This window comes from Antechinus flavipes, chromosome 4 (genome assembly GCF_016432865.1).
Source record: "Antechinus flavipes isolate AdamAnt ecotype Samford, QLD, Australia chromosome 4, AdamAnt_v2, whole genome shotgun sequence".
NCBI classification, from domain to species: Eukaryota; Metazoa; Chordata; class Mammalia; order Dasyuromorphia; family Dasyuridae; genus Antechinus; species Antechinus flavipes.
In genome coordinates this window covers 33686528-33704346 of record NC_067401.1, presented here as the reverse complement: position 1 = coordinate 33704346, position 17819 = coordinate 33686528, and the positions used below count along the sequence as shown (strand labels likewise).

General features: G+C 39.7%; 1 protein-coding gene across 3 annotated transcripts in view; it reads left to right on the top strand.

Moving 5' to 3' along the window:
- Window positions 1–4684: 4684 nt before the first annotated feature.
- The window catches only part of MYO1D (myosin ID), a 396161-nt gene continuing 383026 nt past the window's right edge, over window positions 4685–17819 (top strand). For all 3 annotated transcript variants that reach the window (XM_051992392.1, XM_051992391.1, XM_051992390.1), the window contains exon 1: window positions 4685–5058. In XM_051992392.1, the coding sequence (XP_051848352.1) occupies window positions 4964–5058 (95 nt within the window). In that variant the 5' untranslated portion in view covers window positions 4685–4963. The remainder of the gene's footprint in view (window positions 5059–17819) is intronic.

Genomic DNA, 17819 nt, shown 5'->3' with positions numbered 1-17819 from the left:
TTGTGGTCAAAGAACCTGGGTTAAATTAATGAATCAAGTGTTTATTACACACCCACTATGTCCTAAGTTTTGAAGATACAAAGACAAAATCCCTGGTTTTAAAGTACTTATATTCTGATCAATTTTGTACTTCAGATTCCAGTTGGGCTACCTTAAACAGTCCTTTAACCTTGCCAGCCCTCAATTTCCTTGATTGTAAAGTGAAAAGATTGGACTAGATCAGAAGTTCTTAATGTGAGACTGATAAACTTAGGGTTTTAAAAAATATTTTGATTTGCTATTAGGTAGAAAAAGTAATAATGAAGACAACTGTATTTCAAGATAGTTTCCTCTGTATTTTATTTTACACAGTGAAAACTATTAGTCTAAAAAGGATCTATAAGCTTCACCAGATTGCCCAAGGGGTCCATAACACACAAAAGATTAAGAACTCCTTAGCTTGATGAATGTGAGCTTGAAGTCCGTTCCAGCTCAAAATAGTGTAAAGTTATATTTCTTAAGACCAAGATAGAAAGGCATTCTTTACATTAGGGACCTTCTGTGGAAAGCTGAACTTGGAATCAGGAAGACTTGAGTCCATATTCTACCTGAGTATTTTTTTTTTTTACCATTCTTTCTATCATTTCCCCAATATCCCTTCCCTTTCTCCCTGAGAGAGCCATCCCATAGAGTAAATAGCATTTTTTTTAAAGAAATAAAGGAGAGAAGAAGAGGGAAAAGTAAGCCTAACCAATTAATATATTGAAAAAGTCTGAAGATATGGCCAATACAAGTGGGTCCTTCCTTCTTGAAAGGGTCAGTGGGAGTATATGCCTATATTTCTTTTTTCATGCCATGTTTATTCTTTTTGCAACATTCATTTTTAATTTTCTTTGTGGTTGTTCTTTCCACGAATGATGTAGTCATTATGTATATTGTTTTCTTGGCTTTTCGATGCAGTGAGTTTCAGTGAAACCAACATTTTATTAAGGACTTATTCTGTGTTGCCATCAAGGACCTTAAATGCAAGCATACCTCAGAGATATCATGGGTTCAGTTCCAGACTACCACAATAAAGTGAATATTGCAATAAAGTGAGTCATGAATGTTTGGTTTCCCAGTGCATATAAAAGTTATGCTTACACTATACTGCAGTCTATTAAGTATGTAATAAACAAAACAATTTACATACTTTAATTAAAAATACTTTATTGCTAAAAACAATCTGAGACTTCAAGTAAGTCATAATCTTTTTGCTGGTGGGGGGGGTCTTTTCTCAATGTTGATGGCTGCTGACTGATCAAGGTGGTGGTTGATGAAGGTTGATGTGGCTATGACAGTTTCTTAAAATAAGATAACAAGTTTGCAACTTCACTCGACTTTTCTTTTCACTTGAACACTTAGAGGCCATTGTAGGGTTATTAACTGGCTTAATTTCAAAAGAGAGAGATAGCTGGGGGGATGGTCGGTCAATGGAGCAGTCAGAACACACATACATTTATTTAAGTTTGCCATTTTATGAGGGTAAGGTTCATGGAGCCTCAAAACAATTATAATGGTAATATCAAAGATTATCAATCACAGATCACTATACCAGATATAATATGAAAAAGTTTGAAATGTTACAAGAATTACCTAAATATGATTCGGAAACATATTAGGAGTACATGCTGTTGGAAAAATGGCACCAGTAGACTGGTTCTAGGCAGGGTTGACACAAATCTTCAACTTATAAACTCAGTATCTGTGAAGCACAACAAAGCAAAATACAGTAAAATGAGGTATGCCCCTGTATATCACGAGTTGTCCAAGACACGTATACTAGTAAATATGTTGTACATGTAAGGAAGAGAGATACAGAAAAAGTTATAAAAAAGATACGGAAAAAATTATAAAAATTGGAGGACAAGATCACTTAAGGATGTACGATGATAAGAGCCTAGATTTAGAGCTAGAAATGATCCTAAAGATCATATAGTTCAACCTTCCCCCAATACATACACTTTTATTTTTTTCAAATAAAGAGAGACATTAAGTGACCTACTCATGGTCACATAGTAAGGAATAGTTAGGAAGTGTCAGGAGCAGAAATTCAATCTACACCTTCCTGACTCTGTTCAATCATCTATCCAATATACCATAGGTCTGACCATTGAAGAGAGATGCATTTCAACAGATAGAGATAAAGATCAATAGTGTAAGAACATAGCTTTAAATCCAAAATGTATCTTAGAGAAGATCTAGTCTGATTCCTCCATTTTACAACTGAGGAAATTGAGGCTCAGGGTCACACAGGCAGTAACATATTTATAAGGTAACCTTACAATAATGATTGGCTTCATAAGCTAGTCCACAAAAGCCTATTTAAAATGGGGTCTCCCCTTGGTGGAGCATCTATGGACAAAAGTCACTGGAATATGTTCCCATTAATGGAAGTAAGAGCAGAGTCAGATTTGCAGACCACTTTTCCTATATCTCACTATAACCCTGCAAAGTAGGTAGTAAAAATATTATTATTCCTCATTTTGTAGGTGAATAATTGATACTCTGATAATCTGTCTTATATGACTTGTTCATGATCATATAGTAAAAGCTCTGAGAATTTGCACTTCTGTTTTCTTGATTCTAAACTCGGGATTATATTTACAACAATGTGCTATTCAATTATGTCCAATTCTTTGTGACTCCATTTGGGGCTGTTTTTTTGTTTCTTTGGGTTTGGGGGGGTTGACAAAGATACTGGAGTAGTTTGCCATTTTCTTTTTCAGCTCATTTTGCAGGTAAGGAAACCTAAATAAACAGGATGAAGTTACTTGTCCAAGGTTACACAGCTAGTTTGGATTAGAGCTCAGATCTTCTTGATTCCAGTCCAGTGTTCTATCTATTACCTCAGACAGAGCTCCAGATAGACAATTTACTATTCATCTTGGGAACACAGAGGATCTGGATTCAAATTCTGCCTCTGTTAATAATTATGTGACCTTAGACCAATCAATGTATCATCTCAGTTTGTTCCTCTATAAAGAAGGAGTTAGACAGAGACCCGTCCATCTCAAGAGCTATGAGCCTATGTGATCTTATAATATATAATCACATAATTTATTTAATTCTATGCATTGATCATTTATTCAGTGTTTATGCACCCAGCTTTGTTCAAGGCTCTGGCAGTGGGGACATAGGAAAATAAACTAGGGTTTGAGAGTAATTGGGGTTCAGTGGGAAGAACTGAGGACTTGAGTAGCACAGATCTATTCCTTAGAAAGTTGTGTAAGACCTTGGACACTTAACCTCTGTTTTTCAGTTTTCTTACCTGGAAAATGAGAAGGTTGGAACAGATGGTTTTTAAAAAGCAAAACTTTTAAGACTTACAAACTCTAAATCTTTGCTCTTTTGAGTTCTTGACATATATATATGTAGTTTAGCTGACGTTTTCCTCCTCCCCTCTATGTGAAAGAGATGAGACAGGCAGAGGTCAAATAATGGTGTTATTATTAGCAAGATATTATTAGATGCACAACCTAGACAAAAGTGATAGTGAAAGTTACTAACAAGAGAGATCAATATGATTTGGAGCAAATTCAGAGGACACCCTGGTGGGTTGTATGTACCTCTGGTGAGGAATACAACCTAGCAAGGCAAAATTTGGCTGGAAGGAGGTCATTAGGAAGAGGCCATATTCTTGGAACCAGTTGGGAACCTGAATCAGTTATTTACTATGTAATCCCAAGTAAATGATTTAAGTCGTCTGAACTTTTGTCTCTTCCTCTGTAAAAATGGGTTTCAAAATGCACTGCCTTACAGAGTGGCTGTAGGTGAAGCTCTTTTTAACCCTAACAGTGTAGGAGAAGGAATTAATCTTCCTCATTGCTTCAGCTTCTGTTATTGGGCAGCTGGGGCAAGAGCAACGTGATAAAAGAGGCAGGCAAAAAACTAGTTTTCATCTGAGGGATGGGGAAGTGAACCTGGAATTTCATTGATAGAGGGAATTCCTGGACCAGGAACCTCCTTCTACCAAGGAAGATCTTTTAGAGAGTTACCTGATGCATTCAAATGACTCGATCAGAGTCACAAAGTCAGTGTAAGGGATGGAGAGGAGAAAATGAGAGTTGGACCCATGTTTTCTTAGCTGAGAACAGCATTCTTTCCAGGAGGTTATGAGATGGAATCGTTCTCCTGCCTTTGCCAACTACCTCTGTGCGACACTGGGAAAGTTACATGACTTTCTGGACCTCAGTTTCCTTATCTGTAAAATGTGGTCTCTGCGGTCCCCTGCAACTTTAAAACTACGCTCTTCTGATTCCCGAGGGCTCTCCCAACATTCCCTAGTAGAGTAAAAACTGGAAATCTCCCAGCCGACGCTCCACCTCCACCCAAGCCCAGACGCGTGGCCGGCCCACAGAGGGCGCAGCCGCTTCGGGGAAGCCGGCTCACGAGCTCGAGTGGGTGGGCAGGCGGGCGCGCGCTAGCGGGGACAGCCCAGAGCGCGGGCGCGCGCGCATCCCCGACCCCGGCGGGGTCGCGCTGCTGCGTGCGCGCGGCCCAGGTGTGGAGCAGAAGGAGGGGGGCGGAGGAGGAGGAGGCGGAGGCTGCTGGCCCAGCTGGGGCGGCCCCCTCAGAGGGAGGAGGTGAAGAGGAGGGGGAGGAAGGGGAGAAGAGGGCCAGGCAGGGGCGGGGCCGGGCCGGACCAGGGCGGGACCAGCCGCCGCTGTCTCCGTCTCGGTCTCCCGTCTCCCACAGCGCCCGGGCAGCCGCAGCGGGAGGAGCGGAAACTGCCGGGTCTGGGCTTTCTTCGAGACGCCTCCGCCACGAACCGTGCCGCTCTGCCAGCGCATCCCCGGCCCTGCCCGCCTCAGTCCGGGCCGCTGCCAGCCTCGCTGCCCTCAGGGGGCCTCAGATCCCCCCAAGCCTAGCCAGTCCGGCCCGGCCCAGACCGGCCCGCGCCTCCATCCTCGGCCGCCGGGATCCCACCTGTGCAACCCGCGCCATGGCGGAGCAGGAGAGCCTCGAGTTCGGCAAGGCGGACTTCGTGCTCATGGACTCGGTCTCCATGTCCGAGTTCATGGCCAACCTCAGGCTCAGGTAGGCGGGGACGGGGGTGGGGGGAGGGGGAGAACGACCCCCTGCGAGGGCAGGATGCTCTGCGCCTAGCGCGGGCCGAGGCGGGGCGGGGGCAGAGGGAGGGGGCCGGACGCGGCTCCGGCTGCCCCAGCCGGGGAGGGGACTGAGCGGCTCCGTCGCGGGCATCCCCCAAGTTCAAATTGCCTCCCTGCAGTTGCCCCCTCGCGTCATTCCGGCTGGGAGGCTAGGGTTCCCAGCGCGCTGTTTTCCGGGGCGTTGTCCGTTTTCGAAGTTGCTTTAAACTAAAGTGGACAAAGTCCCCGAGGTTACAAGGAATGCTTCACGTACTTGCGGATGCCGAGAGCACCTATCCAAGTGTAGCGATTTTTGTTTGGTTTTAACTTGGGCTCTTCCAGTGTTCCAGGTTTTAAGGTGATTTCTTCGGGTTCCCTTCTTACTGACTGATCGAATCTCCGATTGTCCCTGTGTCTCGGTACTCCAGGCTATTCTCTCCTTGAGATTCTAAGTTACAAAGATGGTGCCAGTTTGCGTTGGTAGCTAAAGTTCCTTCAGCCAAGAGTTCCCAGTACCATTAATAGTAGCGAGCATGTATAACAAACACTTGTAGGTTTACAAAGCGCTTTTGCAACTATTAGAGTTACGGGGGGTGGGGGTGGGGGGATATTGAAAGGTTAGGTGATCTGGCCAGGGTCCTGGTATTTGTCAGAGGCAGGACGTGGAATCCATGCCAAGTTTGTTCAAGTCGTGTAATGGATAGGGCAGTGAAACTGGAGTCAACAGCTCTGGGTTCACATCCTGCCTCTGACACTGACTAGTTGTTCCTACAGCCCTTAGCTTGTACCTCAGCTTCCTCATCTGCAAAATGGGTTAAAGAGGAAGTTGAACTCAATGAATTTCCAGGTCCTGTCCAACTCCAAATCTATGATTCTTTGATCTTTCTGTCTCCAAGGCAGGTGTTCTATTCCCTGTTGCCCTCTTACCGCTCGGAACAGAAAGTTTTCCTCTTTTTTACAGATGAGAAAGCTGAGCCTTTAGAGAAGTCAAGTGACAACCAAAGATATACAACATTTAAATATCAGAGCCAGAATTCCCGCTGAGGCATCCTGACTCCAAATTCAGCATTCTTTTTCCATACATCATATTTTTTTTTAAGGAAGTATACTGAAATTTTCTTTTGAATGAAATTTTAAATAATAGAATTAGTGCTGAATGGAGATACAGAGCATTGAAATGGCTTGAGACTTGATTTTTATGTTTCTCTAAGTGGAATTTCTATGTATCTGAATTCTAGTTTTTATAGTTTCTGGATACTTTCATTCCTCCAAAGTTTTATAGCCTGCAGCAAGTAATGACAGTCCATAAAATTATGAAGTGTAGGTCAAGATCCAAGTTTGCTCAGTTAGAATTATAGACTTTAGAGTTGGAAGGGTTCCCAGAGATAATCAGGTCCAACCCCTTATTTTTTTTACAGATGAGGAAACTGAGGCCCAAAGAGATCTTGAACTCTTCACTTTTGATTTGTGACTGGAAATTTCACTTTTTTGTAATGTGCTGGAAAAAAATTGTTAATACTTTCCTTTTTGGTAACAATTGTTAGCATAACAGCTGAGGCTTTAAACATTCCATCTTTCTAAAATGTTAAATTTAAGGATTCTTTAGGAATTGTACTCAAGGTTGGGAGGTAACATGATGAGATAAAAACTTAGTATTTCCTGGAAGTCTGAATACCTGGCTTCTAGTTCTCTAATTACTGCATTGTGGACTTGGTTCAGACCCTTAACCTCAGTTTTCCCATTTGAAAAAATGGAATATTTGTCCTGCATTTGTCAGAAAGTTGTTTTGATAATGAGCTGAGATACTGGTATAGAAACCATAAAGTATTATTTATATGTAAGCTCTTATCCTTATTGTATCTAAAATTCTGTGATTCAAAATATTAGCACCTTTCTATTTATTGAAGGTTATCTTCCTAGAAAGAGGTTATATGTTAAAATGATGCAAATCGAATCTTCCTATCCCTCTTCCTCTTTCTTTCCCACCATACTTGTTTTCAAGGAAATAAGAAACCTCTTCTTCCAGCACAGGTCCATACTTTATCAATGAGAAATTAAGTGACTTACTTAGGGCTTCATGGATCCTCAAAAGGAACTACTTTGAATCTGTTTATTCATCATATTATGCTGCCTTCTCTTATAGAGGAGATTATAGTAGGAGGCTGTCCTGGTATAGGCCTGATGCTCAATTTATTTTTAATAAAATGAACATACATATCACATTTAATAAATCATAAACTATATAACCATATGAAAGAGATAGAGTAGAAGGTTAGCACTAGAGTAAAAAAGACCTCAGTTTACCCTGTCACTTTGGACAAATTATTTAACCTCTCAAGAACCACAAGCTGTACTCCAAAAGTAACTATTCATACTTGACTACTTTCTCATCTCCATAAAACCTTGAGAGTGTTCTCTCCATATATATAGAATATGAAAACCTAGAGGCAGGCTTTCACATTCTCCAGAAGAATTAATCTTTACAATCACAAAGGTATAAAATGTTCACAAGTGCATACTTTGTTTATAAAGAAGTCTTTGATTCTTAAAGATTTTTCTGCAATAAGATGTGTATATTTATATATGGATATGTATAGATCTACATAATATGTGATATATTTCTATGTAATACACATATATATGTGTTATATGTGCATATGTGTTCATATATATGTATATAATAGTGATAATGATAATAATAACTTGACCTTTATAGAGTGCTTATGTGCTTTGGTGCTATTCTAAGCACTTTTTAATTATTATCTCAACAACCCTGGGAAGTAAGTGCTATTATTATCATCCCAATTTTAAATTGAGGCAAGTAGAAATGACTTGTCCAGGATCACAAGCTAGCAAATGTTGGAGGTCAGATTTAAATTTGTTTTCCTGACTCTGGACTCGGAATTCTATCTACTGTGTCATTCAACTGTCCAGTGCACATACATGTTTATATGCACTGTGCATGCACATACAAAGTACATGTGTGTGTACAGATGTAATACTCACCGGTGGGTATATTACACTTTTGTGCATGTGTGTTACATATATGTGTTTACAATCACATCATATTCTTTGAAAGCTATAACAAAAGAGATGGCTCTGTTCAAACTTATCAAGGCTGCTAGATTCATTAGTGCATTGAGTGCTAGACTTGGGATCAGGAAGAACTCAATTCAGATCCTGCTCAGATATTTACTAGCTATATGATCCTGGATTAGTCATCCAATCTCTCTGTCTCAGTTTCCTCATCAGTAAAATGAGAATCGTAGTAATGCTTCCCTCTCAGCCTTGTTGTCAGGGTTCAAATAAAATAACATGAAAGCGTTCAGTGTACCTTAACATATTATCTAGTTGCTAACTATTATAAATATCAAAGAATAAATAAATTCAGGAGACAGATAGTCATATCCTCGGCTATAGTATCTGCCACCATCCTGGAGGAGGACCAGCTGAGAGTCCAAATGGAAAAAGGATTCCCTCTAAGATAGTATAACAATAGTAACCAACATTGAGATGATGCCTTAGTGTTTTCCAAACACTTGATGCATGTTACTAATCTAACAACTCTGTGAGGCATGTACTAAAATTTTATTATCACACTGATTTTATACAGATGAGAAAGCAGGTTCCCAGAGGTTAGGTGGCTTGCTTATGCATCTGAAATTGATGAAGTTGGACTCAGTAACCTCTCAAGTCCTTTCTGGTTCTCAATCTGTGTTTCTGTGATCATCTGTAAACTTGGAAGGAAGTCGTTAACAAAATTCCCCCAGGGATCTGTGCTTGGCCCTGCCAGTGGTGTTTAACATTTTTATCAAAGTCAGCTGTTACTATTCATAATCTGTATATAGGCACAAATGATATGCTTATCAAATTGGCATCTTATCCAAAGTTGGAAAGATTAACTGACACATTGGTTGACAGAATCTAAGAGGATGGAATAAGGGAAAAATTTAAGTCTTATACTTTTTAAAAATCAGCTTTGAAAGTATAAAGTGGGGAAATAGAGCTAACTAGTCCATTTGAAAAAGATCTGGATTTCAGTGGATTGCAAGCTCAATATGTACCAGCTTTTTAACACAACAGTCACAAAAAGTTAATGTAAATTTTGAAATGTCTTAAGAAAAGTATAGTGTTCAAAGGTAGAGAGGCAATGGGTCTATAGTGATTGAACTATGTTTAGAGTATTGTGTTTAGTACACAGTACCTCCTTTTAAAGCTGCTGGTAAACTGCAAACTCCTCTGTTTGTTCAGAGGAGGATGAAGATTCTCAAGATCATGAGATAGATGGATAAGGTGAGTCAATATGGGTATGCTTATCCCTGAGAAGGGAAGACTTAGGAAAGCTTCTCTTCATGAGATAACAGAGTAGGCTGGGTTGTACTGATTGTAGCAAGCTAAAGCTTTTCCCTTAGCAACCCCTCTCAATATTTTATCTTTGAGGATTCTGGGAATCATGGAATGCTCATAGTATCTGAAAAATCAGAATTACAGATGACCCAAATGGTAACGGAGAAGTGAATGGTGGGCATGCTCAAGGTGCAGCATCATTTCAGTGGCGAAAAAAGTGGTATAAAATTTAACCTCTAGAATATGGATGGAAAGGAACTGAGATCTTATCATCCATTGAGAAACTGAACTGGTACCCAAACTAAGAACATTCAAAAACAAAAACAAAAACAGAACAACATCTTTCCCAACATGTTGACTGGGCCACCATTGTTAGACAGGAAGTTAATGAGATCTAATCTACTGAAGTCCATACCATGCATTATAAAGCTTTCCAAAGAATCTCTAAATCAGTTACCTCATCTTGTCTTCAAAATGACTCTGGATTTTTTTTTTGAAGAATCTACTAGAAAGGAGTCCTGGCATCTAGCTAGTATAGCAGATAGAGTACTGAGCCTATGGAATCCAATCTCAGACATTTACCAGCTGGGTGACACTGAATTGACACTGAATCCATCATTTAATCTCTTTCTGCCTCAGTTTCCTTTTTTTAAAAGCTTTTTTATTTTCAAAACATATGCACAGATAATTTTTCAACATTGACCCTTGCATAGCCTTGTGTTTCATATTTTCCCCTCTTCCCCCTACCTTCTCCCCTAGATGGCAAGCAATCCTATATATGTTATACATGTTAAAATATATGTTAAATCCAATATATGTAAGCATATTTAAACAATTCTCTTGTTGCACAAGAAAAATCAGATCAAAAAAGGAAAGAAAATGATTAAGAAAGCAAAATGCAAGCGAATAACATAAAAAAAGACTGAGAATGTTATGTTGTGATCCACATGGCTCTCTTCATCACAAGATCATTGGACTCAGTTTCCTTTTTTGTAAAATGGGAATAGTAATAACATTTACCTCAAGAGTTGTTGTAAGGATCAAATGAAATAATTTTTGTAAAGAACTTAGCACAGTGCCTGGTACATATTAAGTGCTTAATAAATGCTTCATCCATTCTATTCTAAGCCAGGTCACCGATTTTGAGAGTTAAAAGATACCTTAGAGTTCAGCTAGTTTAAACCATAACTAAAGGAGGCCTCAATATCTCATAGTGACCTCTAATTGAAGATCAACTAAGGAAGAGGAAGCCTTCAAGCTGAAATGTCATTGATTCTGGATCCACTGATGGAGTAGTGATGATAACTCATCTGAGTTCAGAGAAGCCCATTACCGAGTTGCCCTGCCGAGTTGGGTTATGCCCCCAGTACACCCATTCTGGCATTTTGCAAACTCCACATAACATCATCTCAATGAACAACGTTTCCATCATTAATACATCAGGACTAAAGACTTGTGACCTTTTTTGGTGTTCAGAGGGTCATTCATTTATAACATTATTATAAATGAATTATTATTATTGTAACTCCTCTTTAAAATGGCATTTATCAAGAAGCACTTATTTAAGTTCTTTCTATGAGCTCATGAAGACAATTAACAAAAGCATTGAGTGGACATGAGTTAAGTCGGTGGATAGAAATACCAATATTTGTTATGCACGTATGTATGTGTGTATATATCAGGTAATAATAAAATACATAATTTAATGGGTTATTTGTTTTATTTTGTTTTTCAGTGGGTAGGTGAGGGAGAAACAAGAAGAGAGCTCTGTAGATCAGTGAGAAGAAATACAAGACACAGGAAAGCAGCACACACACACACACACACACACACACACACACATTTAGGATAGCAGAAGGCTACCTCAGGCACAGACCCGAGGGAATAGGGCTGAGCTTCTGGGGGAAGCAAAAAATGCTGTAACTCACTCATTGCCTGTTGTATTACAAAGTAATAACACAGGAGTCCCACCCAGTGCAAGTTAGGGATTGCCTGTATAGTTTAATCTCTTTGAGACTACAAAATGCATGATCTCATATGAAAGTCTGTTGTGATACTGTCTCAAAAGATTGAGACATTGAGTTTTCTTTTAATTTCAGTCAAAACATGGCATTAATGAAATTATTACCTGTGCGTTAAGTATTGAAAGTCATGCCTATCTTGACATTTTGTTAATTTTATGGGATCTAGAGCTAGAAGTCTCATCTGAGTGAGAATCATTTTGTTTTCTGTACTTGTATCCTCGGTTTCCTGGACGATGACTGGTGTTGAGTAGTACTTGTGGATTTATCTATAGGAGGGACATTAGAGCTCAGCTGGTCCAAATCCTTCCTGTTTCAGCTCAGATTCAAAGAGGTGTGATGACTTGCTTGGGATCACATGGAATAGCAGAGTTAGGACTGGAAGCGTGATCCGACACCAGCTATGTCTTATACTGTCCTTTCTCTCCTTGATAAAGGATGCTGTTAGATGAAACAGTATTACACAGGGCATTTAGTTCATAGAAACAATGTTAGAAGTGGATGCTCCATTGAACTCAAACAGAGTTTCAGTAGAATTTGGTTATAAAGTATTAATGATGAATTTGGAAACATTGTCCATTGGTATGATCTGGTTTGTGTTCACTGGTATGTTGAGTTTGCAAAATGTTGGAATGGATGTACTGAGAGTTCCAATATTTGCTACACTAGCTAGGTACAATTGCTCAGCTGCAATGAAATTAAATTTCCTTTGGTTTCCATTTGCAACATAACTGTTGTGGGGGCATATATAGGTCTTGGGATTGTTTTTCTAGGTTCTCACATAACTTATATGAACATTTATTACATTTCATTGCCCCCTTCTCTCTACTTAAGCTGCTCACTCCTGTTCTCATAGTAGTAGTAAAAACTGCTCTCATTGTCTCTCACCTGGACTCCTAATTAACCTCCTGGCCTCTGCTTCCCTCCTCCCCTTTCCAATCCTGCCTCTATTCAGCCGACCAAAAGCTAAGATCATATGTTTTTAGACGTAGAAAAATCCTTAAAGGCTGAGTTCAACCCCTCCTTCTAGATGAGGCAATGAGGTATAGAGAAGAGAAATATTACTTGATGCTAAAAAGTATCAAAAAACCTAAGTTTTCCTATCTCCAAGTCCAGTGTCCTACCCAATGTATTATTATGTTGTCTCTCAAGCTTCCTAAAGCTAATTCCCTGCTCACGAGTCTTCAATAGTTTTTTTTTTTTTTAATATATATAATAAATAAGATTTAAAAGGGAAAGAAGAGTGGCCTCTAAGATATAACAAACTTTTCAGCCTGGTATTTGCATCCCTTAACAATCTTACTCCAACTACTCTTTTCAGACTCATCACATATTCCTCACTTTCATGAACAGTGCATTTCAGCAAAATTGATCTACTTATTTGGCATTCCATTGCCTGTCTGTGCCTTCACACAAACTGCTGTTCCTCATTGCTGGAACTCTCTCTTTTTCTCCTCTTTAGGATTTTTTTTTTCCTGTCTCCCCCCTCTCCCCTCCTCCCCCAAAGGCAATTGAGTTATGGGACTTGCCCAGGAAGTGTTAATTAATGTCTGAGACCAGATTTGAACTCAGGTCCTCCTGACTTCAGGGCTGATGCTCTACTGCGTCACCTAGATGCCTTTAATTCTGTTTCTTTTAATAATGGAGGTGGGGTGATGGTGCTGGTGGTAATATTGATCGTGCTGGTGGTAATAATAGTGATGATAATGATAGTGAAAATGGTGGCATAATGGTGCTGGTGGTGAAAAATACCTAGCATTTCTATAGATCTTTAAAGTTTCCAAAGTTTACATTTTATCATTTCAACATCCTTGGGAGGCAGGCTCTTACATCACCCACATGATGGCTTTCCTGATTCCCCACCACCGCCGTGTTGTTAGTGTACCCATCCACCTCTAATTATCTTGTATTTACATTTCAGCATAGTCATTCTCCCTGACCCACCCTTTCCCAGGAGAATGCAATCTCCCAGAGTACAAGAATTGTTTTTCATCACAGTGCCTTGCACATAGTAAGTGCTTTACAAATATATGTTCAGTGAATATTGAATGGTTGCAAAATCTTAAAATTGGGGAGCATTCATGAACCAAATGTATACTGGGATAAGCAAAGCTTATTTAACCATAGTGAGCTCATTCATAAATGTTGCAATTCCACTCTATATTTATCTAGTGACTGCTATGGAGCATAAAAAAGAGCTTATAGTTTAATTGGGCACATAAGATTAGCACAGTGAAACAATTAGAGACCATATAAGGCAGAATGGAGCTAAGTGATAGACTAGTTCAGTCATTAAATGCAGTATTTTAGAAAAAGAACAACTAGTGGAGATGAGAATGTTCAGGAATGTTTAACTCATAAAATTTTTAGAGCTATTCACCCTCCCTGTTTTATAGATAAGAAAATTAAGACTCCAAAGTAAAATTATATTCCCAAGATCATACATTAATTTAATGGCAGATCAAGATATGTTAGAATGCATGCTTTCCTCCCATATGCTTGCTTCTTTTCACCTTCAAAAAATGTTTGGGATATTTTTTTAAAATTAATTTTTATTTATTTATTTGTTTGTTCATTCATTCTTCATTTGCTTTTTGCTGAGACAATTGGGGTTAAGTGACCTGCCCACGGTCACACAGCTAGTAATGTTAAGTTTCTGAAACTAGATTTGCACTCAGGTCCTCCTGACTTCAGGGCTGGTGCTCTATCCACTCCTGGGATATTTAGTTGCCCCTCCTGGCATATTTTTTGACAATTTGAAGTGTGAAAAGCACTCTACAGATATTAGTGCATTCGGCCTTCATGACAACCCTATGAGATAAGTAGTAGTATTATCGTCATTTCGTAGATGGGGAAACTGAGGCTAAGAAAGGTTAAGAAACTTGTTGAGTGTCTCAGAGCTAGGAAGTACCTAAAGCAGGATTTAAGCAAGCCCAGATCTTCCTAATCCCACTCTTTCCCTCACTCCCGTTTCTGTCATCTGTGCCCACTTTCTCCTTCTCTCATATACTTGCCAAATCATGTGCTGTCTTATTTCACATTAAGTGTATATGTGTGTGTTCTATTTTAAAAAAATTTTGGAGGGATGTTTAATAGACATATACAGATAATCAACTAACAGACTTGGAGAGGTTCTCATAGCTAAGAAGAACATGGTCCAGTTACAACCCTCAGCAAACATAGTTTGGAGTCCCTGAGAGCAGAAGTGCAGAGAGGGAGGGATCTCTTTGAGAATTTCAGGTTCCTGTGGCTCCCTAAGCTATGTGATTAGAGGGGAGCCTCCTAAAGCTGTCCTGGAGTTTGGAGGTATGCAGCAATGCTACAGAGAACCCACAGCATCTCTTTGATAAAGAGAGCTAATTCAGTTTCATTTGATCAAAGATGGGCAGAAGCAGCTACACCCAAAGAAAGAACACTGGGAGATGAATATAAACTGCTTGCATTTTTGTTTTTCTTCCCGGATCATTTATACCTCCTAAATTCAATTCTCCCTGTGCAACAAGAAAACTGTTCGGTTCTGCACACGTATATTGTATCCAGGATATACTGTAACCTATTCAACATGTAAAGGACTGCTTGCCATGGGGGGGGGGGGGGGGGAAGTGGAGGGAGGGAGGGAGGAGAAAAATCGGAACAGAAGTGAATGCAAGGGATAATGTAAAAAATTACCCTGGCATGAGTTCTATCAATAAAAAGTTTTTTTTTAAAAAAAGAGAGAGAGAACCCACAGCATTAGAAACGTGCTGGAGAGGGTAGCCAAGGGCCCAACATTGCACAGTGCTAAAACGCTGGGTTTTGTGGATTCTAAAGTCTCTCCTGGCTCTTATTATCTGAATATTTCTAGTTATGTATATATGAATGTTTGTTGAATTGGGTCAGAATCTTTCTCCTGTTAACTACTTTGATCAGAGCAACTTTCTGTTTGAGTGTGAGTCTGCCTGAATCTTTCCATGAAGATTCCATTTGGTATATCGCTCCTGTATGTATGTATGTATGTATGTATATACATACATATATATATATATATAAACACAGCATATATATATGTTGTTATTATATATATATATATATATAAATTTGCTGTAAATGGTATAAAGCCACTTAATGACTCTTTTTTCATAGAATCAGAAAGTTGGAGATGGGAGGCACCCTGGAAGCCTTCTAGTCCATTCTCCCTTATTTTTACAAATCAGGAAACTAAGGTCCAGAGATGTTAAATTACTTATCCAGGATGAGGCAAAACAGTAAGGGAAGAGTTAGGATCTAAAACTAGATCTTTTTACTCCAGGTCTGGTTAATTAATAGTTCTGTGGTATTGTGCCCTTTTTGGGGGAAGTTGGGCCTGTTTTTCTGCTTTTGACAGGTTTAGATGAGACACAGAGAGACATAGACATAGAGATGGAGGAAAGGAGAGACAGAGAGACAGGGAAGGAGACAGAGAGAGAGAAAGATAGAAGGAGGAAGAGGAAAAGAGAGGGAGGGAGGGGGAGAAAGAGACAGGGAAAAAGAAACAGGGAGAGGGAGAAGGAAGTGTGGGAGAAGGGAGAGAGACAGATAGAAACCAAAACAGAGAAGGAGAGGGAAGGTGAGAGAGGGAGAGAAAGGTGGGGGAGAGAAGGAAAAAGAAGTTCCTTTTACCATTTTCCATTTGTCTATACAGGTATAGGTACAGTATAGAGCTGATGCTCTGAAAATTGAGATTTCCCTCTGCCTCCCACCCCAGCAGTGATTAATGAAACTTCAGCTGGCATCTTATGTGACTTCTATCCTCTTAACTCCTTCCTTCCTTCCCTCTTCACTCCATTCTTGGGCATTTTCTGGTGGAATGAAATTTCCTGTATTGAGTTTAACATGGGTCCTATGCCCATCAGAGCTTTCTGAAATTCTGGCTTTTGACACTGTGCTAAGTGAACAGTACAGGATAAATCAAAGGGCTGGGATAAGGGGAAGAGAAGGCTGCTGGTGCTGCCATTAGATGGAGGTGCCAGGAGCCACATATAGAGGGTGAGAGGGTAATGAGAAGCTGATGAGCTAAAGCATTAGCCAATGAAAAAGAGGGGATTATGAATTTTTGTGTTCCTTAAGGCAGTGTTTCTCAGCGGCCTTTCTAGGACAAATTTTTAAGGTCCACAATAAACTGAGGCCCTTCTTTAAACCATTAAATGTAAATGGATAGACCCATGTCTCCCCCCTTACCTTTTCATATTGCTCTCTCTTCTCTTCTCTTCTGGCTCCTTTCTCCCTAGGTTCCAAGTAAAGCTGTTGCCTTGAAGTTATAGAGGAAAGTTTGTTTCACAGTAGAAACCAAGATATTTGGTTCCCCTGTTAGTGTGGTCTAGGTGGAAGCTTTGCTATAGGAGGTAGATTTTACCTTACTTAGGGTGACACGGTTCTGCCTGAAATTATTCTTCCTTTCTTCTTCCGCGCTTCTTTCCCCAATCTTCACTTGCTCCACTCTAATCTTTGGCATTATTCCAAGCTTAGCTTAAGGGCCATCTCTTTCAAGATAATAGTGAACTCACATAGCCCTTTGTACTTTTTATTACATTATCACTTTTACTGTAACCATTATTGAGCACCTTTTGGTGTGTAAAACATACCTTGCTTGGGATCCAAAGGCAGTAAAATGGATCTTTGCCCAGCTGGAGCTTATGATCTGATATTTAAATACTTCAGGAGTCTTTGATTTTGCTTTCAGTGCTGATACTCATGTCCCTGAAGGAGATTGGTGATGGTCTTGGATATTTTGTGGCCAAAAACAGATAAAGCTATAACTTCTATTTGTGAGCCCCTACACTTAGCCAGATTGTCTTTTGAACAACAGGCATACAGTCTGCCCCAGTGTGCTCTACCTGGAAGCCTTTCCAGCCTGCTAGGACTTTCTGATGCTGATGTTCAGCTGGCAGAACTTTTGAGGTTCCAGTATCACCTCCCTGCTATAAGGGAGGCATCAGTGGAAGTGGACTCTAGTGGAAGTAAGATTATATTAAGATAGATAAAACAAGGTGACAAGTAAATCACAGCATCTCAGACCCGTGAAGGATCCCACCTTTTAGTCAAAACTGTATCAGAACAAGGATTACCCCTATAGTATATCTAACAAACATTTATTTGGCCTTTGCTTGTAGCCCTTTAGTACCTCTATAGTTGGGGTAATTCTAATTGTTGGGAAATGTCTCTATGACTTCCACACATTTCCCCTAATTCTACCTCCTGAAATCAAGCATCATCATTGTCAACAAGTATTTAAGTACTTACTATATGCCAGGAACTGTGATAAATGCTGGGCATACCAAGAAAGGCAAAAACATAGTCCCTGATTTCAAGGACCTTACATGCT